We start from the raw sequence: 25482 nt of genomic DNA, 5'->3' as shown, positions 1-25482 counted from the left end.
ACGGCCAAGCGTCTTCTAAAGTTTACCTACTTACTGCATTTGTTCTGAGCCACATATTATAAAAATATGATATAAAACAGCACATACATACAGGATGTTACGTATTTTTAAATAAAGGTTAAATTATAAATCAGATGAAATTTAATCTCAATGAGCAAGGATTTGTAAGCTAGACTTTTTAAACTTTTCTAGTGAATATAATGTTTCTGGCAATTTAGCAAGCTACAAGTTTGAAAAAAGAAATGCATCAAAGGTCAAGTTGCCCATAAAAGCATTACTGAAATGTCAAAAACAATTACACTGCACAGAAGAATAAACCCCCAAAGATATTAAACATCCATTTATGAAAAGTCTTCTTCATACTGCAATTTCATCTCCCAAACTCATACTTTTTGATTATTTCCTAATTTTAATATGCTACATAGAATTAATATATTTTAAGCATAGATTATCTCTGAAAGAAAAAGAAAAGTATATTTTAGAAAATGCTGTATTATAAAGATTTAGGTAAAACATAAGCTTATTTATTTTACCAGCTTTTATGAAGTGCCCGTAAGAATGCTCATGCCTGGAAGCTATCATATGATGTAGAGAACATAGACTTTGGAGTCTGGGAATATGGACTAGAAATCCTGCCTGTGTCACTAAATAGCTGGTAACTTCGGGCAAGGAGAAAAGAATTCTTTTTGATTCTGTATTTCAAATGCCATAAAATGTGATTTTACTTCCCACTTGAATTGCCATATTATCATGCTTGAACACAGTAGCTATTCGTAAGTATTATTTTCTTTCCTTTCATCCCTGGATGTAATAATCAGTGTATAACTAATAGATTTTTAAACAGTAAAGCAACATTGTAAAAGAATGTTAGATTATTTTACCTGGAACTTCTGTCATAGGCTGATTTAGATTGGGGAGAGGTCTGAGTCTCTTTAGTTCAATCCTGTCATTTGGGGATTTTTGTGGTCCTTGTTTTGTTTTGAAATTATAATAGAAACAGTGCGAATTAAGAGTGGAGGACTTATAAAGAAATGGTTGATTACACCCAGAGGTTTTATTTATAGTATTTAACAAAGTATTTAGTGACAAAGGAACAGGCACTGACCAATCAGAAGAGAGGCCATGACCAATTGGTTTTGTTTTTAAAACTCAATATGTCTTTATCCATGCAGACCAGCCCACATCAACTGACTATTTGCGCCACATTGGCATCAGAAAATTGTATATAATATCTGTAGCCTAATGTAATTGTGTTTCAATTTTAGAGACTATTTTCTTCCTTCTATAGGAGCAAAATTCCCACTAATGTTTATCTGTACCTGCTTTTAGATTTTAGGTAAAATTATACTAAGGTGTATTGGTATAAATCTGTGTGTATGTGTGTGTGTGTTTCTTCAGAGCAGTAATTGTATTTTATTGAATCATAATTAAATGGTCCTCCTAACACTTGTCAAAATACCTTATAAACTAGATGATATTACCCCCAAAGGTTTCTATTAGGCAACTACTACCATAAAACTTCATTACCTTCTCTGTTCATAGATGACCATGAAACAAAAAAGAGTCCAGTCTGGTTTACTTATGGCTCTTTAAAATACTTAAATAATTGCTTCAACTCAGAGCATGAGATGAACAACAAAAAAGAACTCTTTGAAACAAATTAAAATGGTACAATGGGCCAATATTATTTACCTTCAATTAAATAACTATGTGTAAATTCAAGTTACAAATATGACTAGGAGAATTTGGTTTGAACCATCAACTCTTTCTTCTTACATATTGGAGTTTAAACAGGAATGAGCAGACATAGTAGTTCCCACACACTAATGCATCAGAGCATTAGGGACCTTTAAAAATGAATAACCCTAATATCTTCCCCTGTCCATCCAATTGAGTAGTTTTCTGATGGAACTGAAGATAGCATTTTTAGAAACTCCCCATCAGGTTTGAAACGTGTGAGCTAGACTAATTCTTCTATCTTTTTCAAGATCTTTGTTCTCGTTGTTCTTTAATTTCAACATATGTTGACTGGTTCCAGAGGTCCATCTTGGCCCATCCCAAACTCACCAACTTTTTATCAGGTCAGATATGAATATTTTATAGAACTCTCTGCCTTGTTTTCTGCAAATATTCATTAACCATGATTTGATTTGGTTTCATTAATAGACACTTTCTTTGTCAATCACCAAGCTAATGATGCTTTCTGTATCAGCTGTATACATTTTATTACAAATTCTTACAAATGTTAATAATGCTGAGACAGCCCTGAGCAACTTTTCATAAATGCTAACTGTTGATGCAATGGGCTGGGAGTTCCTAATACATGTGTGGTTCCCAAGGTGGAAGAGAACCACTTCTGACCAACTTATAGAGCACTTCCTCCATTGCTGAAATTTCATTCTCCCTAGGATTCTTTTCCTGTGATCTCCTAGCAGACAACTATGAAGATTAAAGGGTCAGACTGTGATTTACTCAGCTGTAGGCCTTAGGCTAGTCTTTACGGTTCAAACTTTCTGTGTTTTTACATGGGGTTCATAGAAGATAGAGTGGGAGGTCTTGGAAAAGTTTAATGGTGATGATTAATTCTTTGGATTAGATTCTGCTTCAAAGCCTTCCCACATAGACCAGTCTCCTACATTTATATTGCTCTTCCTCATTTCCAAGCACTTAGCTTCAATTCTCTCCAAATATTGTTCAGATTTCACTGCCTTAGAAATGTTTTCCTTTATGAACTGTGCCATCTCTAGTCACTTCATCAATCCACAATCTCCATCAGTGGGTCAAAATTTTACGCTGTGTTTACTGGTGCTTGTTTTCATGTGATAAATATAGAATGTCTAAGTCATTTGGTCTTACTCATCCTGGCAAGATTCCAAAGTCAAATATGGTTATATTTAAACTATTTCATAATTTCCCCATTACCCAGTAGACTTGTTTGCACACTGTGATCTTGTAATAACTGTCTGTGGAATATATGGTATAACTATACTTTCTTTTTATTTTTATGAATCTGAAAGAAATCCCAAGCAGTAGGAGTACAGAAAGAGAGGCAGTAATCATTGTTTTAAGCAAGAACATTTACAAATTGAAGTTGGTTTTTAGCCTAGTCCTTAAGAGTTGATAAAGGCACAGAGTCATCCTCTTCCAGGCCATGGGGTCTTTTCCACCTTTTCTGGTTGCAAATAGAGGATAGAAAATGGACTTGCTAGACAAGGTGTGTCAAGTGGGGGCAGATGGCGGAATGTCTCTAAAACACAACAGACGTGAATGCATGCTTGATCAGGAGAACCACAGGGAATCATTAGAGGGTGTAATGTAGTCACAGCAGTGTGGCTGGCAAGCTATTTGGCTGATAATTTGCAGGACAGATTGGAAGTGTGAAGACCCCTCAGAGAAAAAAGTGTGAGATAACCAAGACTTAAGAATAGAAAGAAAGAAAGAAAAAGCCACTCAAAGGGCTCACCCAAAAAGAGCGTTGCAAGGCTCCACGAGGGACTAACTTGAGATTAGAACTGATAAGCTGCCTTAGTGTGATGGAGGGCAAAGCTGGAGAGATCAACACAGGAGCTGTATTTCATCCCAGAGTAAATGGAATTCTGTTGAAGCACTTGATGTGGAACCATCTATTTATGTAAGCTCTTAAATTAATTAAGCCAATAAATTCTGATGAATGTGACTATTTAGGTGATTGTATTGATTAACTCTTCAAATGACTATGATATATAATTTATCTTATTTAGTAGCACAATTCCTCTCATTAAGTACTGTAATGTAGCTCAGTGTAACTGTATCATAGCACTTCCAGAAAACATTTGTTTTTCTTCCTGCTAGAAGATGCCTGAGAAGATTTGATGACCAAACCTAGCTGTGTATAGCTGTTTAAATTACAGTTTTGAAAATTTCATGTTAATTACGTAGTCCAGAGAAAGAGGACTAAAGGAACTTTATAGAATGCCATGTGTCTTAGTACTCCTACTGATCACTGTGAGATAAATATTGTGTAGTACAACTTTCAGTCCAAATTTTTAATTGAAGCCCAAAGATACTTACAACCCAACTCTAAATAATTTATAAAATATGGACTGTAAAATTTAACAATCAAAAAATTACATAAGTTAGCTTTTCCTAGGATTTCTGAATTTCCTCGCAACCTTAGCACTTTAACAAAAGGAAAAATGCAAAATTACTGAATGATGAAGATCATACTCTGAGTCTAGTACAATGTATATACCTGTAACTTTCCACAAGTCCACACATAAGCAAAATTTGGAAAAAATGATTAAGTACATCAAATCAAGTGAATTGGAACACAGTGGGGTTTAGAATGGAGCAGATCCATTTCCATAGTAGTATGGGAGGGATGGTCAGCTCCTCCACAGATGAGTGATGAAAATAGCCTCACGGTGCTGTCATATTGAACAAACTTTATGTGCCAATAAAATTTTTCTCAGTTAATATGAATGGGAATACCATAAGTACTATTATTAGCTTCCATTAAGATTAAGTAAGTTTTAGAATAGTTAAATTATCTGCTCAAGGGCACATTAGTGGTAAGTGGGAAGCCAGAATTTGAACTAGTTACTAAAAACTAAATGTGGAGTACATGAAAATTAACATTTTAGGTCATTTCAAGCTTAAAAACAACTGAGAGGAATGAAATCACAAGAAGGAACTATTCAAGAATGAAGATATAAAATGAATAACTGGGGAAAAAAGGAATAAAACATTTATCACACCTTTATTTAAAATACATGTGCATTTGGTTATACCCATATTGTACACTCAGAGAACATGCATACGTACCATGATAGTTGGCATTAAACAGGAGCAGAAGTCATGAGTCTCATGTCAAAGCTTACAGAGTACACACATATCCTTTTTTTCTGTCTAACCTCAAGTGAAATCCTTAACCAGAGTTATTAGGAAGGGAAGTCATAGATGTTTTAATAAAATTTGTTTGCCTAATGCCCTGCTCACTAAGTGGGCAACTTATATCATGGGTGGGTTAAATTCAATGAAATAAGAAAATGCAAAGTTATGATTGGATTTAGCCCTAAATTTTCATCATGTATTTAAAAGTCATGTTATTTACTGCACTTTGTTAAAATGGGTTCTATCTCCGGAATGAAGTCAAATGTGATATTATTGATTACAACAAAGCCTGGGCTGGAAAGTGGATGCTATCAGAAGAAGGAAGACAGCCTTTTACCCCAGCATCACCTATTCATTTTGCTAGGGTCATGAAGGAAAAATATGAACATAAATATATGAACAGAAACTTGAGATTTTAAAAAGTGACAGGGAAGAGAGCATAGTGGAAACATAGGCAAACTTATTGTGAATAAAAAGGGTTTTGAAAATGAAATCCCTGAAAATAATTGTATCATACTGTGAAGACTCCCAGGTTTCTTAAAGATATTTAAAAATCAATAGGTAAATATATATGTGGGAAAAAAAAGAGAAACCTAAAGATAATATATCATTATAAATTGAATATCAAGGGTTTGTCAAAGTTAAAGTTGTACCAGACAAAGCTAAACTAGCAAAGAAAAGTGTATTTGAGATTATTAAAATAGGAGAAGATTGAACTCAACTCTTGCAGGAATATTTTTAAATACTGGAGTGACCTAGTGGAAAAAGTGCTAGAGGACGTTAGGGGGTGGGGTGAACAGTGGGATATGCCAAGCACATTGGGTTATTCCTGAGTTTGCAAATGCTTTTCTCTATGATTAGGCCATCTGTATTTGCCAATTAATGCCTATAGAAGTTAGGTGCCTACCCTCCTACAGAGATTGGGAGCTCAGAGCACTATTTCCTTCAATGTTAAAATTTCAAAGACCCAGTTCCTATTTCCTTGAGAAAGATAATTCCTGGTTTGCAAAACTGGCAAGAGGCTGGGAGAAGATTTACATACATTACAAAGGGGCAGAGAAAGAATTACAATTGCAAGTTTCCTAAAATAAGTCCTTTAAGAAAAAAGAGGTCAGGGGCCTATAGCCAGGAAGAAATCTGCCTAATGCTTAATCAAGCTGAAGTGAATTTCAAGGCCTTCTTGGTTAGGTTCTAGTAAGCTAACAATTAGAAATGTATAAACACCAGTGCTTTTTTCTTTTGCAGAAAAGCAATATAGGTTCTGGCATTTTAGGTTCACTTTTTCCCCTCATTCAACAAATATTTACTGTGAAACTCTAAAATAACAGTGACTACACCAAGGACTAAAAGATATTGAATAAGACAAACTCTCTGGCCAGAAGGTTCTCATAGGCTAATGGAAGTAAAGGTGAGTGAACAGGGAATGAGAAAAAGTTTTAAAAGTGATATATCTGCAATGCTATGGGAGCAGACAGGGCAGAGCACAACTCCATCTGGGGAATTTGAGAAAGTCAAATAATGTTCACAGAGGAAGAAAACCGAGTCCTTAAGGAAGACAGCGAGAGATGGGGACACCAGGCATGAAGAACAGTGTTTGCAAAATGTCAGAGGAGTGAAAAAGCAGCATGTCAGTTCATGGAAAAATGAAAGCTTTCTGTGGATAGAGTGTAGAGAAAACGTGAGGCAATGACAGAAGATTTCTATTTTCTTTGTTCTAGTAAGGAAGTTGGTTTTCAGCTAATATATATTGGAGAGACTATAGTATTCAGACTTAGATTTTAGAAACAGACCCTTGGGATACAAGGGAAATGAGATACAACAGAATCCCAGGGGAAAGTGTGCAAAGATTTGGAAGAGAAAATGGATTCGAGATTTGTAAAATCAGGCTCACTACCTGGATATGGTAGCAAAAATAATGCAGGGATTAAAATTGACTTGGAAACTTTCTATTTAAAATGAAGCAATATGTAGCTTCATTTTGAGAAGGGGAGTGAAGAATGAGGCATAAGTCTCAGTTCATGGGTCTTCTTCAGTAAGCTGAGGGTGGTTCTGGACCTACATACCTTATGGTTGTTAGAGAGTTCAGATAAGATGGTTATATGAAAATGTTTTCTAGAAAGGTCCATGCAAATATGAGACTCCATTTTTTCCCTCTTTAATTCTTTTGTAAACTTTTATTGGTTATCAATAAATAAATATAAAAGACTATCACTATCAAAAGTCAATGTGAATTTTTAAGATAATTTCTGAAGAACACAAAACATATCAAAAACTCAGTAATAATTATCGGAGTTACTCCGGATTTTGTATAGATCTGGCAAAAGAAATCTAATCTCAAAATTACAATCCTAGGATCTCTCTAAATAATGTGCTTTTTAATCTTGGCTCTGTGTCTGGTCCCTCTCTGCTTCAATTTCTCCTTTCTGCTTACAATTCCGTTTTGTTGTGAGTTGCAATTTTACAGGGGAGGTGCTTTGCACATAGCACTATTGTGACTTTTAAAATCAACCATAAAAGTTGCACATTTCTATGATTTAAAAAAAATCAGGATAATTCAAGAGGCGTTTAGAGAATAGGCAGAACATTGACATAGTTTTGCTGTGTCCCCACCCAAATCTCACCTTGAATTGTAATAATCCCCACGTGTCAAGGGTGGGGCCAGGTGGAGATAATTAAATAATGGTGTCGGTCTCCCCTATAATGTTCTCATGGTAGTGAATAATTCTCATGAGATCTGGTAGTTTTTTTCAATGGGAGTTCCCCTGCACAAGCTCTCTTGCCTGCCACCATGTAAGGCATGCCTTTCCTTCTTCTCTGTCTTCTACCATGATTGTGAGGCCTTTCCAGCCATGTGGAACTGTAAGTCCATTAAACCTCTTTTTCTTTATAAATTACCCAGTCTTGGGCATATCTTGATTAGCAGCATGAAAATGGACTAATACAAATATGCGTATATTTTGCATTAAAATACAATTGATTGTATGTTTAATGTATTAATTTTTGCATTCTTGCTCAATTGCTAAACCAAAGAAACATTGAAACTATAAAAACCTTGATAAACCATGGTTTATCTTTTATGTTTTATTTAGGCTCTAACACAATAAATGCAATAAACTTTCAGTATGTACTTTTACCAAGGAAAAAGACTATCCACTGATCTCAATTCTCATTTTGTGTTTCTATGGTAGTCTTCATGAATTTTTATAGTAATTATCTTGAGCAGATGTTTTAGTCTCTTATCCTGATAATAAGAGATACAGTCGAATAAAAAGGAATAGTTTGGGAGAGCTCATGAGAGTGTGGTGGCATTCATGAAAATAGACCAAACAAGGGAACATTTAGGGGTGACTTTAAAATGTCAAAATACATGTTTAAGTTTATTAGAATAGTGAATTATGAAAACATTTTCTTAAAATTACATTTTTGAAGAAAGATAAATGGAGGAATACAAATATAAACATTTAAATCTCATTTTGAGTTTACAAAAATAAACCAAAGCATTTTCATTTTATATCTCAACCTCTTTCGTAGGGTATTCCAAATAAGTTTAAATAGTATATGCTTCAGTTAAGGCCTCAAAGTAAGGTGTAAATTGTAAAATGTAGACAATGGTTCATTTAGTCTGTTTTATAAATTTTCTGTATTTTGGCAGGTTTGTTTATAATGCCTAGACCTTTGTGGGTGAGAAAAACAAAGTTATATAAATGCAAAGCAATCCTTTGAAACCATTTATGTTTGTAAATGTATGCCAAAAAAGATAGTATATTTAATATTAATACACAAAGACAAGCATAAGGAGGATTCTAAATGTTTGTGACATCACAATCAAAATCTAGCTAAGAAATTGTCCTCAGAGAGACTAAAGAAGAAAAACAAGTTGCGTTGGTTCATACCTACACCAGTGATAGAACTACACAAATCACAGTAGTGATAATCAGATGTGTCTGTCCAGATTTAATGGGATGCACACTTGGATAATCAAAGTCTCAAATAGTTCTATAGTGGGGACATCTGGTGGATGAAGATGTCCTAACTGTGGGGCTGCTGATATGAAAAAGTGGAATTCCCATAGTGCTAGGCAGCAAAACTTCCATTTCTCCATATAGATGAGTATAAATTAACCTGATATTTAGATATGTGCGTGTTTAATGTACTCCTATATATACTCTGAAGTAATGTTATGCAAAACCGTTCTTATCCAATCAAAATAAAGTGTATCAATCCAAAACAAAATTTATTGTGAGGAAGAGGGATGAAATTATTTTCTGCTACTCTTGTAAGACCTTAAGAGTAGAGTAAGTTCTTATAAGTAAGATTCAATTAACCTTATAAGTAAGATAAAGTTAATAGCCTCAAAAAGTGGCTGGAATTGACAAGTTATGAAGTTGCCTGTGATAGCCATTGACCCAACTTTTTATTTTATTTTATTTGCCTATGGTTTCCCAGATGACTTATGCCTGGAATGCTGAAGATTTAGCTTAAAAAGAAGGCAGCTCCTAAGGGTTCCAATTAGCTGAGTTGATTAAAGCATTCATTGAAAGCAAAATCAAAAATTTAATGATTCCATATTCTCATAGATCAATTGCTGTTTGTTCAATGGCTGTGAGCCAAAACATGTCACACTGGACTCATCAACAATGCATGTCTTTGTATTTGAAGCACTGTGTGGCTGGCAACATGCGTCACTGTGTTGACAAACAACTTGAGAGTGCCTGTTTCTTGACTTCTTTGGAGGCAAAGGCTTATCTATTATTTACTGCCTTGGCATCCTCAGTTCTCCACCAAGAAGAACCCCAATCTAGTTCAAAAGCAGATTGGGGTATTGGTGACAACTCATTTCAATTCTCTGTTCCTTTAGTCAAACTTCTGCTATTTGAGAAAGATAACCTTTTTGAGTCTCAATTTCTTTTAAAGTAAAAAATAGATAGTAATACTGATGTCAAAAGGTTATTGTGAGAATTAGCTGAGGTGATGTACACAACATTCATACATTCTTAGCGTAGTGCCTGACAGAAGATGTGCGTTCAGCAACTATTCATTGAATAAATGTTTTCAGCCATGGATACTCTGTATGAAGAGAAGTATAAAGAGAATCTCCACAGAGAAGCAAATGCTATTAGGTATGAAGTCCAGATGAATTTGTCTTACATACCTGCCTGTCAAGAGACAATCTGGTTCTAATCAAACCAGAAGACAATAAATGGAGAAAAATTCTAGAGCATTGTTTCTTAGATTTTATATGTATAGAAATTACCTGGGGATCTTTTAAGAATGAAGGTTGAGTCTGGGTGTGGTGGCTCATGCCTGTAATCCCAGCACTTTGGGAGGCTGAGGCAGGCAGATCATGAGGTCAGGAGTTCGAGACCAGCCTGGCCAGTATGGTGAAACCCCTTCTCTGCTAAAAATACAAAAATGAGCCGGGCATGGTGGTGCATGCCTGTAGTCCCAGCTACATGGGAGGCTGAGGCAGGAGAATCGCTTGACCCTGGGAGGTGGAGGTTGCAGTGAGCCAAGATCTCACCACTGCGTTGCAGCCTGGGCAACAGAGTGAGACTCCGTCTCCACAAAAAAAAAAAAAAAAAAAAAATTAAGGTTGTGATTCAGTGGGTTGAGTCTGAGAGGCTGCATTTCCAGCAAACTCCAGGGGATGCATGTGCTGCTATCCACTAAATACACTTTTGGGAGAACCTAGAGCACTTGAATGCGTGACAAGAAATACTGTGCTTAGATCTCTATTTGTCTAGACCAACATTCTATTTCCTAGCACAACTTAAAATTTATGTATTTATTTAACAAAAAATAATTTAGTGCTTCCTACGTGTCGGGCACTATTCTAGGTTCTAAGTATAAAGTAGCAACCAAGACAGATACGGATAACACCCTCATTTAGTCTAGTGGTAGTCAGACAATAAACATATTAACCAATTAATTAAAATAGGTTCTAGTGGTGATTAAAAGCATAATGAAAATAAACTGAAGGGACTGGGAGAGTGTGTATGGTCAATGAAATCTCCTCTAGGAAGGAGAAAATTGAACTGAAACCTGAATGTTGAAAAACAGGATTCTGTGTAAGACCTGAAATTTTCATACAAAGTGAAGAGAAAGTGCAAAACTGCTGAGACAACAATGGGCTTCATTTGCAGGAGAAAAGGGAAAAAAGTCATTATGGCCAGAACATAAAGCTTCAACCTAAATGTGAGACAGTGATCAGAACAGTAAAAAGGGACAAGATCATACCTGGAAGGGTTGGGGATGGTACAGAAATCATTTTAAAACCATCAGGGAAATCTCAGATGTTGGATCTTAGATGGGTCTTAATAGCTCCACAGATGATTAAGGGTGGTAGAAGGAATGATCCTACAGGAAAGTACACCTGGCCAAGCAGAACAAGATGATTGAAAAAGAGCTAAAATAAGATATGGGACACAAACTGGGTGGATGGGGGCGGGGGGAGTGCGGAAAAAAGCATAACTTAGAAGAAAGGTCAAAATTGCACATTTCTTTGGTTTACATGACAACAAACAAAAATGCATTACTTACGCCAGGCAAGCTAATCTAATGGCACCCTTGTAGCAACGTCTGCATTGCCACAGAATAAATATTTTTCTGAATAGAAAAGATTAGGTAACTATTAGAGGATAAATAAAAATATAACTTTTGTTAGCTATAGACTATAGCCCCAAACTTTTCTTGCTTTCCACAGAATATTGGAAACAAAAGTGAGAGAAGGTAGATGGTACAATAAAAGACAGCAGTGAAGAAAATAAGATATAAGAGAGCACCCCTTGCACTAAGAAAAAGCCTAGTAGAAAAAAGACTCATCATTATTATGTCAAGTGTAAAATATTAAATGCCTTATACAATAATGATTTTCATACTCTACCTACCTACCTCTATATCTACTATCTGTTTAGTACATTTTTTTAATTGGGATACATGCCAAACCCCAACACCAATAAAAACAAATTTTTAGAGCTCCCACAGATTAGAGTAGCTAAATAAGAATGAATAATAAAATGTTTACTCAATTGCAATTTTAATGAGCCTTCTTTACTTACTAGTGAGTAAGTCTAATGATTTAAGGCCTTGCAATGTAATGGCTATTAACACGTAGGTGCATTCCAATTGACTTCTGATTTTTGTCTCATGATTAAAGGCTCTGCAAGCTAGTAGCTATTAACATATTAGAGCATTTCCAATTTACTCTGATTTCTGTCTTGTTTTTAAAACATATGAATAAAGGAGTGTACATTAAAATGATGCTCCTAACTCCCCAAGTGAGAAACAGCTGGGACTATTTTGTTCAGTAGCCTCTGTAAGGAATGGCAAGGTGAGTCACCCTTTCTCACCTGAATGCCTAATGCGAGGCACACTTTTTATATATTCACCCAGAATTATGATTATATTCTGTGGCAAAATAGCAGGTTAATTTTTGTTTGATTGTGTGTGATTTCATTCTGTTCTGTTCCATTGACCTCGTTAACCACCTATATTAATCAACTAAACCATAGAGTTCAGACTTTTTCTCCTACCCTGTTTTGGTTATTCTGTTGGTTGTTTTTGGCATTTATTAACAGCAACAATGTTTTGTTTCTCATTGGCCTTTTATATATCTCATTTCACGCATTCAGCAAATGTTAAATGAGTGTCAATTTTTGGGCCAATCTCTAGAGCGTCAAGGGCAAAGTGAGGGAGTGGAGTGAGATGAGGCTAGGAAGAGAAACACAGCGAGGTCATTTGAGGTCGAGGTCTTGTAAACTTGAAAAATCTGGCCTTAAGAGCAACAGGGAACTAATGAAAAATATTAAGCACTGGAGTGACACCACATTACTTCTGCCATTTGTTTGTTTTGTATTGTTTCCCTCCCTCTCCAACTGGGATCACCTTAAGCAGTGACTTTATAATGTTATCCCATCATTTACATTTCCTGTCTATTTCCAACTAACAAACATTTTTTTATGAAAGCAGAAGGTTGCCAATTGTATGAAAATAACTACTCTGAGAGACAGAAGAGAGTTTGTAAATAGACACCTATTAGTTGGTTCATGAAAACATATGATAGATGCTATGGATAGAGTCATTATTTGTAAATCATAGCTCATCTCCAAAAAAGAAAGAGAGGACATGCTTTGTTGATGCTCCTTATTACAACTTAATAGTACAAGTATAAAAATTAATACTTAATGGGCAGGTATCTGTGGCATAAGAATCGTCTCAGCAATGTGCTTGATATACCCTGATAATGAAAGAAGCCTCATTTAGGGTCATGAGTGTGTATGTGTGTATATATGCTTGTTCCTGGTGTTCTATTAACATCTGGCTATAGTAGGCAATCCCTCTTTTGGCTACATTTTTTTAAGTAAGATCAAAAGAAAGATAATGTAACTTATCTGGGTGCCCATCTGGTTTAAATTGCTCATTTTACATTAATTTAACAATAATAGCTGTTGGTGGTCATGTTTTCCCCAGGAGAAGAAGTTGACAGACAGCTGTGCAGAGATGCCATCTTCCCCATCCCTGTGGCCTGTGATGCCCCGTGCCCCAAAGACTGTGTGCTCAGCACGTGGTCTACCTGGTCCTCCTGCTCACACACCTGCTCAGGGAAAACGACAGAAGGGAAACAGATACGAGCACGATCCATTCTGGCCTATGCGGGTGAAGAAGGTGAGTCGCCAGCTTCAGACGCCATCTAGGTTCGTTTCAAAAGTTAGTGTGCATCTTTTTTGTGTAGCCTGGAAAAGATGATATTCTATGAAAATCAACAGCCAGAAATTCAGCCATCCAAGATTTAATATCTGTTGATGTGTTGAGCAATTTGATTCTGTTCCCCAAAATTAATCTTGAAAATGGATCTCTAACAAAGGAGGAAAGACTTTTTAAAAGTGAACTCGTTTTGCTTTTTCCCATCCTTCCAGTCATTAGAGTTCTTTGTAAACCAAAGTGTTAGGCCTTTAAAAAGGTCTGAAAATGGCTCCCAAAATTTCAGATGTTTCATTGTTTTTTTCTGAATTTCAGAAGTCAGTTTTATCCTTTGAAAATCATATTCTACCTTCTCATAAATAAGTGTATATATCCAATAATAAAGTTTATTTAAAATCACAAGAATAGCTACTGTTCGACCAAAAATTGCAATTTTCAGTTTCTTTGAGTTTCTTGAACATAGGCTCTGAGATCCAGAAATCTCATATGTAAATTTTGTTCACTTTTAAAATATGTTGCTCCTAAATCTCTTCACCCTATAGGGTGAATAAAGCATGTTTGTCACATATTCAGACCTCACTTGCAAGCTTTATTGCCAAGAAATACAAGGCTCTTGGTAATTGTCTCTCAAGATGATATCCAAATGCTAATTTGGCTTCTGTGTGACTGGGTAATATAATGTCATACTTAATCTTGTCTTTCTGAAAAATAACACAAGAGTGAGAAAAGCATAAAAGTAAATCAAGTTTGTTCACATTAAGGCATGTTCTTTCTCAAGAATATAAGTGTATGTTATTTAAACATTATCAAGCTAAATGACTCTTTGTTCACATTTAGCACTGATAAATAATTATTTCTATTTGTAATAAGCATAACATTTTATGTTTTCCCCAAATTATCGATTTGGGGGGAGTTTTGTGTTGCCTATACTTTTTCTATTTTTCTGTTTATGAAGTATTTTAGTGATAGAAACATAGTGTTCCTAGTCAAATTTGCTATCTGTTTGTGTAACAACTATGCACACCTATAATTACCTTGGCCTTTGCACATGAGTGTTACATGAGTAAAACATTTTACACACAAAAAAGCCAACCTGTGTGAAATTTTAGAATTTTCTTTATAGTGTTCAAAAACTTTTTCCTACCACCTTAATATATATTTAACTCTTTGCTCCAAAAAAAGTGTATCTATTGAAAAATAGAACCTTTTACAAAGAAAATTATATTTCTTGTGTTGTCATACAATGACTCTAACCTGGTGAAGATTGTATGCAGGCTTTAAACTCTATCAGCTCAGATTATGCCTTGGGCTTCATTAAAATTAGATCTGTGGTCACCCTGCTTCCTGTAAATTCATTATACTCTGCAGACACTTGCTGTGTGACTATTAATGAATGACTTTTCACCCCCCCGAGTCACATGGCAAGGATTTTGCCATGCTTGCAGAACTCACCAGATCATTATTCCTGTAGACATGATGCTTCACACGGAAAGGTCATGAAATGTTTTAAAGGCAGAAATTTGTGATTGCTCTTTGATATGTATCATCCACTGAGTTTGAAAGGGTAGGGCTTCAATCATTTTTAATTAAGTTTAGTGGTTGCATTATAAGCAAGTCATGCTGGAAAGTTATAGATGTTTATATAGTAAATCATAAGGGCATTAATTCAAAACAATATAGTTTTGTTTTAATTGACATGTAATAATTGTATATATAGGGTGCAGTGTGATGTATCAATATATGGATAAATTGTGTAATAATCAAATCAAGGTAATTAGCATATCTATCACCTCAGACATTTATCATTTCTTTTAGCAAGGGCATAGAGAATCCTCTCTTCCAGCTATTTTGAAATATATAATACATTATTGTAAAACATAATTTTAAATGGAAGCCATAAAAGAAACTCTGTCAATGCTATTTGTCTCTGCTGCTATTTACCTCTGTTAATAACATTTATAAAAGCTGGTATAATTATATGAAATTTATACTTCAAAGCCTATTTATTTAGTACCTATTATTTGTTGGACACTAAAACATGTTTTATGAGAAATTTGTACTTCAAAGCCTACTTAGTACCTATTATTTGTTGGACGCTGAAACACATTTTCTCTTACTCAAAATCTTTCCTGATTCTGAACTATTTTTAATGATTTAGGAACAGCATCTGCAGGAAGTTTTAAAATATGTTTCTCTGCCACTTAGATAATCCTTTGTAATTCTACACAAAAGTAGGTCTTTCCATTATTCTTCAAGAATTAGCGCTTTGTGTCATAAATGTTCTTAAATTTCTGTGGATCAGACACTGATTGTGATAACTTTAAAGGAAAGTGCCACATTTGAGAAATGATATATGAAGTGTTTAGAGAAGAAATTATATGATTTTCTAGGGAAATAACATATAGGACAAGTCCATGTGAAAAGTAGATCTGGATTTATGAAATAAATGCTCCAACCTATACTTTCATTTACCTTAATCAGAATGCCACCATTAAACAATACTGAAGGCTAGATAACTCCTTGTAATTAATAAGGATAGACTAGGTTGTGCTTCAGTAATGGATGGCCCAGACATTCAGGAGCTTAAAAGAACAAAGCTTTATTTACTTCTTCCTCATGGAAATTTAGCTACAGTTTTGGGTAACTCTCCAGGGCAATTTGTCCTTCATGAAATGTCACAATATTGCATCACCATATGAAGACCTGGTTCCACAATCTTCATGTGCCAGAGGAAGAAAATACTTGGAGAATCTATCTGTCGATTTTAAGCATCAGCAAGTAAATTCTCCCATCTAAGAGTGATTTATGTCATTTCTCACATTTCATTGTTAATGTAAGTTGTACAACTATGCCTAACTTCAAGGAGATTGAGGGAAATATAATCCTATTGTGTGCTAAAATGAGAGGAGTATTGACTAGTACTCTTAGCCCTGATTTACTTGGTGTTCTTATTGTGTATCAGTGTGTATATATGTATGTATGTATCTATCTATCTATCTATCGATATATCTATCGACAGATATATCTATCGATAGATAGATCATAAATAACTATTCCACATGGCCCCAATCCAGTAGATAAAACAGGGCTCTCCATTGTGAAAAAGTTAGGATTAATTATTTTTGTTCCTCTTAAATGAATGACAGAATGATAGAATGGCACTTTCTCTTCCTCATACTGCACTTCTTTCTTTTCCTTTTGCTTTTCCTTTTCCTTTTCCTTTCCTTCACTTCCTTTTTTTGCTAGGCTCTTTTTCTCCTTTCCTGAACAATTCTATCCAAAAAGCCATTTGGTAAAGCCAAGCAGCTGGGCGTCTGTGCTAGCAGATAGGAGGTCTGTTTGTGATCTAGAGTGGATTGTCAGAGCCCAACTGGGTGAGGAGCAACCAAAGTGGGAAAAGAGGTGGCCTGGCATGCATTTTCAGAGCCACTGAGCAGGGTGAAGGACAGGGGGCACATGGGCTGTATGAGAGGATAGAAGAGTGACTCCACACTGGATGTCAGAGCATAGCTGGGTCAAGAGAGAATTCCAGCATCAAGGTGGCCAGCCCAGTGTGGGGTGTCACAGCCAGACACAGATGAGGAGTGTTTCTGTCATGTGGGTGGCCTCATGTAGGGTGTCAGATCATGAGCAGAGTAATGAAGATATCTTGTGGGTATAGCAATGGAGATGACAATGGGTAACGGAGTGTGAAGTGAGAGGGAATTGACAAAATAAGTACATGTGTTTAACATAGAGTTGGGTTTTTTTTATTGCTGGAGAAGAGAGTTGCAAATATGTTAGGAAAGAAAACTAGTACACTCTGTGGTACAGCATTGGAATTGGATGTTATTAATTTATTTGAATTCATGGTGTTCAATTTGTAAAGATAAATACAGAATAAACATCAATATAAGTGTGCAAATATAAATATGTACATATTATATACATATATACATATATTAGTCTCATTCACTGAAAAGACCTGAGAGCAGCAAGACCTCAACAGAAGTAAGTAGCTGCAGCAGTCAGATCTTGGTTTCTAATACTATTGTCTAACAAAAGGAACAAGGGAAACTTTGAGAAATGGCTGATTCCACAGCTGCAATAGAAGAAGTACAAGATGGGCCAGGAGGATCTTGTGGTAGAAAGTAAAGAGAATTGTCAAAAGGCCACTTGAATGTTCTCCCACTGACCACATTTGCAAACAATTTTAATTACAAAATAATAATACCAACAGACCATTAAATAAGAAACCATGGATCCACATATTATATAAACAAATAAAGGAATAAATTCAATCTCATTAAAAGCATTGTAGTTATATAGTCTCAAATATTTCCCTAATAGAGAAGTCTGACAGACACCCCCTTAATCTGGTGACCAAAGTTAGCATTATCAATAATGAAGCAAACCAAAATCTTGTGTCCTCAGTATGATATAATGAGAATACGATATCATTTCTGCAATAACTCTATCAAAGATGCATATATAGAATCTAGTCATGAGGAAACATCAGATAAACTCTAATTGGAAGACATTGTACAAAATAATCTTTAATCTTCCAAAGTGTCTAAGCCATGAAAATGAAGAAACAATTGAAAAACTGTTCAAGATTTAAGGAGACTAACAAAGTGTGACATCTAAATGTAATGCTTGATTCTGAACTAAATCATCTTGCTGTAAAGGACATTTTGGGACAGTTGGCAAACTTGAATGAGGTCTGAGGATTCAATGGTAATAACTTATCTGTTTATATTCTGATTTTTGGATTTTGAATATTTAATTGCTTATGTATAGGAGAATGCTCTTGATCATAGGAAGTACACACTAACATACTTAGGGTGGTGGACATCGTTTCATCTTTTTCCAAGTGGTCCAGGAAAAGAAAAGTATTTATATCATACTTTTAATTTCACTGTAATTTTGAAATTGGTTCAAAATTAAACATGAAAATGAATTTGTATATAATCGCTTTCTACACTATCTTTTTTTTCTCTCTCTCTCTCTCTGAGACGGAGTCTTTCTCTGTTGACCAGGCTGGAGTGCAGTGGCCCGATCTTGGCTCACTGCAACCTCCACCTCCCAGGCTCAAGCGATTCTCCTGCCTCAGCCTCCTGAATAGCTGGGATTACAGGAGCACCACCATGCCTGACTAATTTTTTGTATTTTAGTAGAGACAAGGTTTCACCGTGCTGCCCAGAGTGGTCCCAAACTCCTGAGCTCAGGCAATCTGTCCACCTTGGCCCCCTAAAGTGCTGGAAGTACAGGCACGAGCCACTGTACCTGGTGCTTTCTACACAATCTTGAGTAACATTGTATAACCTATTATCAATACACAAAAATTGTCATAAAATGCTAATTATTGAAATGTCATTTGGAAACCAAATCACAAGTACTGGCAACTGGTGATAGTTAATGTACTGGAGGAGGTAAAATTAGTTCTTTACACTTAAAAAAATGGTGTGTGTGTGTGTGTGTGTGTGTGTGTGTGTGTGTATCTTCCAGAGGCTTGACTTCTGGTTAAATAAAAGTGATTCACTTTTTAATATTCTTGCCTTAACATATAAATATTGTATAAACTGTAGGAGTTGTCTCAAAAAATATTTTAAAGTTATGTTAGGAAATTCTAAAGGGAGGCAACCTTTTAATACTTAAGCCTGGCATATTTTTAATATAAATAGTTGAATTTGAACAAAAAGTTAAAAATTAATGTTAGACTTTTAGCTTTATCAATTTTTTGAACCTGTATTGTAGATCCTAACAAACTTCATTTAAAAAGGAAAAGGTTATTTTTTAAATGTTTCCCACTGGGTATAACAATTTGTTAATTCTCATGATATAGTTAATTATTCTTACAGAGCAAAAAAGAAAAAAAAGGAAAGTATTTATTTTTGTTATGTTCAATGTGACCTGATAGAACTTCATCAACCAAATATTAATGTCTTTGCACCTGTCTTATACAAGCAGAGAATAGATGCAGATGGAAATAAATTGTCATTTTTCTCAAATAATTAATTATCTTCAGAAGTCATATTTTACAATGCAAAACATTGAGAAGAATATTTTTATTTAACTTGTTCAATTTTTACAGCTAAATGATTTTAATTACAGTAACCAGGTAGTACCCATATTCCCTAGAAAAATTTGAAGAACGCAGGATTCATTACATGTATATATAACATATATGTTATATATGTTATATATACATATATATGTTGTATATACATATATGTTATATATGTTATATGTGTATATACATATATGTTATATGTGTTATATATACATATATGTTATATATGTTATATGTGTATATACATATATGTTATATATGTTATATGTGTATATATACATGTTATATATGTGTATATATGTTATATATGTTTATATGTTATATATGTATATATACATATATGTTATATATATACTTATAACCCTGATTTCTAAGTAAATACCATCACTTCCCCATTCTCCCACTATTGACCTTGAAAAGAGAGTTCTGCTTCAATCTGTCACTACTTGACCACCACACAGGACTTATGCAGGCTTCACGGTGGACAGTCTTCTGCCTGTTTCTGCAAAGAAAAACTGGGAGGTGGGGCTGTGCTGCCGCAGAATCTCCTGAAGTACCCCACAGCTAATGCTGTTCCAATTCAATACCCCCAAAGCATATCCTTGCCAATGCACTTTTCACCCAGCAGTGGTCTGCTGTCAAAGAATTCAGGCTACAATAGCAGGAAAAGTTAGAAGCACCTTAAAAGTATAATTTATAGTATTATGATAATAGTACTCTTCACACTAATAGCTTCTTTATAACATAAGCCCAGTCTACTTTCTTATTCTTGTTGCCAATTACTTTCTGATGTGAACTCTACACTCCAGTTGACTATGTCAATATTGTTAATTGCCAAGGTCACACCTGCCTGCATGCCTTTGCTTCTGTTTATTTATTTTTCTACTTAGATACTATTCTCTTTTCCTTCTGTCCCTTCCCAGAATTCTGCTTGTTGAAATCCTACTCCTTCAAAATTTTTCTCAGTGCCTCTTTCAATCTGAGGCATTCTTCAGACTCCAAAAAGTAGTGAAATTATACTCCTTGAATCCCAGTTATACTAAATACCGCACAATATAATTATTTCATTCTATCTAGAATTATACTCATTTGTATCCTTATCTCCCCTACTACTTTTCCCCACTACATTATGAGATCCTTGAGTGTAGCAGAAATTATTTTTAACCCGTGTAGGTATCCCTTGAAGCATCTCACATAAATATTGCATGTATTTAATTATTTTTTTAAACAAGATTCTTTTTTAAAAATTTATCATCTAAATTGTGAGGACATAAATGCCAGAACCAGAAACATCATAGCTCTATTCAAATGCCTCCTAACAAAGCTTTTATGAACTTGATGTGGGGAAGAAAAGTCACTTTTTATTTCTAAGAAGTTTCACATAATAGCTGGTATTTTTATATAACCACAGGAGTTTATTTATATAGCAGAATTTTATCAAAGTCTTATAACATTATTCCGTTTGATGGAATAATAGAAAATCTAAATAGTGGTATTAGTATGAAACATATTTTTGATGTAAGAGGATTTTTTAAATTATGACTAATTTTGTCATAGGTCACATTTTATAATTTCCCCAATACTATGGAAATATCCCCAGAAGTCTGGAATTACATCTTTCTGCAAATAGATAAATTCAATATTATACCTATCAATTTTTCTGCTATAAAATTATCCCCCAAACAACATGACGCTGCTGCAATGACTAATTACTACAAACCATACTTTCAAAATTGCCATCTTCTTTTTATAATTAAGACCACCTTGGGGGCTTATCTGTGCAAGTATCCTGACATCAGACCAAAACTGCTGATGTATCTTTAATGTGTATTGGGGCAAGAAAATAAATAACCTTTATGTCTGTAAGCTTAACCACTATCTCGCAGTTCCTCAACACTTTATGCTGATGTTGTAGAAGTTTTTTTCTTAGCATTTTATTTCAAAGCCAACCAGTCAATTCCAATGTCAAAAACAATTTGAAGTTTTAAGATCACATTTTAAACAGCATACTTAATAATCACAGAGAAAATAAGGTAAATCAAGAAGCATATTCTTTGTGCAAGATCAGTACTTTTACTATTAAATATAAAGAAATTATTAAAATAACTATATTTAAATATACATATATATTATGTCTGTAATTAGCTTGTCTAAGAGTTAAGATTGGATAAATCTAGCACTTTGAAGAATGGGTAATAGGAGGCTTATTTATTCTCCCCAGCCCAATTAGTATGTTTTACAATTCATTTCTTTTTTTTTTTTTTTTTTTTTTTTTTTTTTTTTTTGAGACGGAGTCTCGCTCTGTCACCCAGGCTGGAGTGCAGTGGTGTGATCTCGGCTCACTGCAAGCTCCGCCTCCCGGGTTCACGCCATTCTCCTGCCTCAGCCTCCTGAGTAGCTGGGACTACAGGTGCCCGCCACCATGCCCGGCTAATTTTTTTGTATTTTTAGTAGAGACGGGGTTTCACCATGTTGGCCAGAATGGTCTCGAACTCCTGACCTCGTGATCTACCCGCCTCGGCCTCCCAAAGTGCTGGGATTACAGGCTTGAGCCACCGCGCCCAGCCGATTCATTTCTATTCAAATCCTAAACTTCTTTGTGGAGGCTTCCAGGGTCACAGAGCTGTATGACGGAAGATAGGATATGAACTGTGACAGAGTTTCCACCATCATGAAGCAGAGAACATTAATGAAATGCTGTTTAATGCAGGTTATTCTGATGTTGAGTCTATGTTCAACACTGCATAAATGATTCTAAATTGCAGTTGAGTTCTCACATAAACTTTCTACTGACTTATTTGCTGAATAAAGGGATGTCTTTAATCATAAGGGAAGTGATACTGGAAGATCAGCTCAGGGTGCGGCCCGTGGCTTTACGTTTGATTTTTATCCAAATCTCACATCTTGAGCCATCTTCCATGTTAGGGTCGCTAGCTACTGAATTGCCTTTTCTTATTCACTTTTAACTTTTCGAACCCTGCTTTTCTAAAATCTAAAGCCCACCTCTTATTATATTCAACATTTCCTCTATTTACTCTATTGCAAATATTTATGATGAGCACTCTGGGTTCCCACCATTCTGCATTTCCAACCAGTTCTTTTATATTCTAAGATGAAGTCCAGAGGCTGCTTAAGTTCCAATAGACCAAACTGTCAGTAAAGTGAGCAATAAATTCTTCTAATACCCTGCTTTTAACAACATAAGAATTTTTGTTTTCATAATTGTCATCAGAAATAGCACAGAGTCAACCAATTGGCCTCCATAAATTCCTCATTGTTACTATGGTCACATCGTTTAAGCTGCTTGGGTTCATCCATTTAATAACTTTTAGCCCATAGAACAGTTGTGAATGTGAAATAAAATGCCACCTACAAAGTACTTATAGCGGGGCTACCACATTTTTTAAAAGTGCAGAATAACTCTTATACCATATGCTATTGATTACAAGATGCATCTGTTTTACCCTTTAACATCTCTGAAATAATTGCTTCTCACATTGGATGCATTTTAAAACCTCTGTGGCCAAGCAACAGTTATGGCATAGTCGTCATTGCTTGTACATGTGAACTTTGTTGTTATTCCTGGTGGAGCAATTCCATGATGCTTCTGCAAAAAAACAGACAAACAAAAACTGCTAGGACTATTTGAGGAAAGAAAATAAATCCCAGTTGCTTGCTTAAAACTTTCATTGACACCTTCTGGGGCAATTAAAAATGCTACAACATCAAAACTTAGAGATGAGTATCAGCATCCTGGAAGAAAATTCTGGAGACAAAAGGGGAGAACGCTTTTTTGAGAAACCCTGCATCATCGGCACTTTTGACATCACAGAAGCTGATACTCGATAGGAGGACAACGCAGGCTTCAATGGGTGTGAATTAAAACTTGACTTGAAAGATTTGGATTCTGAACGTAAATAAGTTTTAGAAATACCTTTCCCTTTATGTAAAAGAGCAATATTTAAAACTAACTCATAAAAAGCTATTTCAATAAGCATACAATATAAATTAGAGTTGATCAGAAAGCATTATATCATAGTTTAATTTGCAGCCATTTCTTTTTCTTTGGGACATGTAAAATGATGGTGCATTGCACAGTCAATACAACTTGAAGAAATGTGATATTATTGTTATTCAGTGACCTTCCCAGTAATACTCTGGAGCATCATAAAATATCATTCAATGTTAATATCCCTGTTTCTAATCACCCTAAAACCTAATTCATTAAATAAAGCAGCATTTCAAAACCTGTAACTAAGACTTGCAACTTGGGCAATAACGTTTGAAAATACACTTCATTTTCTCCATCCACAAAGTCTCATTACCCAAGTTTCTCCTGGTCAGCAATGACATGGGCCTTGTTTGTACGTCATTTTCACTTTCTCTGGAGGGCAACAGCCTCTTTCTTTAAGGTCTTCCATAGACCCCTGAAGCAAGTATCATGTAACTACAGAGTTTATATTTTAAGCCAGACCATGCCAACTGAGGTAAGAATAACATGTAATTTGCTTCCCTAGCAGTGCAGCTGTGTGCTAAATAAGTGGCAGATATTGTTGTTGTCAGCCATGTTAATTCCAAAGAACAGAGTATGGTAAGGTTCCTGTTGGCACCGTATCTAATCTGCTATCATTGTCCATGTTTTTAGGTGGAATTCGCTGTCCAAATAGCAGTGCTTTGCAAGAGGTACGAAGCTGTAATGAGCATCCTTGCACAGTGTACCACTGGCAAACTGGTCCCTGGGGCCAGTGCATTGAGGACACCTCAGTATCGTCCTTCAACACAACTACGACTTGGAATGGGGAGGCCTCCTGCTCTGTCGGCATGCAGACAAGAAAAGTCATCTGTGTGCGAGTCAATGTGGGCCAAGTGGGACCCAAAAAGTAAGAGCTTTAGAATGACAACAGTAAATAGTGTAGCCACCTGTGCAGAGGATTGGCTCAGGCTTCACTGGCTTCATGAAATGGAACATTTTGATGCTTGTCATACTTGTCCTCAAGAGTAAGATTTGTTTGTTTTGAAAGTCAGCCACTGATAAAGCTATAACAACTTTGAGTTTTGTACTGGGGAACCATAAATTCTGTAGAAATCTTTCTATCTGGTGCCTACTCTCTGTTTTATAGTAGCACTTTCTGCTTTTATTAAGCTAGTGAGGCAATGAAAGAAGTGCTTGCTGTAAGCCTGGCTGATCAATAATGACAGTGTACTAAGTCCTGGCAGTGTAGGTCATCCATGACCTCCTATATACCCGTAGGCTATGGAGGCTGCCCAATCTAGTTTAATTGGGTAGAAGCCTTGTATGATCTGCCTTTCATTTCCCCTAGAAAACACTATATCAAAAATACCGAAGCATACTTACTGCGTCTTTCAATGGTTAGAGTAAAAACCATTTACTTCCAAGAGAGAGCCTTGGGATAGGATGAGTGTTATTGTAAGTAGAAAAACTATCAGTTTCTCAGGGTGCTTATGAGTACTATAATAACAAGGCAAACACTTTGCTGGAGGAGAGAACAAAGAACCAGAGAGTTGACATATTATATGTGCCTTGTGAGAAGTATAAACAAAAATAATGGCATAACTGAGCTAATCAATTCATAGAGAAAATTAATAAATCAACTCTAAAAAATTGAGAGGAAAAAGCTTTATTTTTCAAAACTCAACATACTTTTTAAAAATTCAAATCGCCTTAGCCATGTAAGATATGAAATGATAAATGAGTCGATTTTTTGCATGGGTTTAAAAGTGGCCTCATATTTACTAAATACTCAGCCAAGTGGTTAAATATTGTGTGTAATCTTCAGCGTGCTACCTAACTTATTCTGGCCAACAGTTTTTGCACTCTGTTGAAAGGATTTAAAGAA

At 35.3% G+C, this 25482-nt stretch overlaps 1 protein-coding gene across 1 annotated transcript in view; it reads left to right on the top strand.

Moving 5' to 3' along the window:
* The window catches only part of THSD7A (thrombospondin type 1 domain containing 7A), a 468774-nt gene that overhangs the window by 340552 nt on the left and 102740 nt on the right, over positions 1-25482 (top strand). The window contains exons 7-8 of the mRNA XM_004045112.4: positions 13342-13536; positions 24270-24504. Coding sequence (XP_004045160.3) covers positions 13342-13536; positions 24270-24504 — 430 coding nt within the window. The remainder of the gene's footprint in view (positions 1-13341; positions 13537-24269; positions 24505-25482) is intronic.

Source organism: Gorilla gorilla, chromosome 6 (assembly GCF_029281585.2).
Source record: "Gorilla gorilla gorilla isolate KB3781 chromosome 6, NHGRI_mGorGor1-v2.1_pri, whole genome shotgun sequence".
Taxonomy (NCBI): Eukaryota; Metazoa; Chordata; class Mammalia; order Primates; family Hominidae; genus Gorilla; species Gorilla gorilla.
Note: the sequence above shows the minus strand (reverse complement) of the source record. Positions and strands in the feature narration are given on the sequence as shown.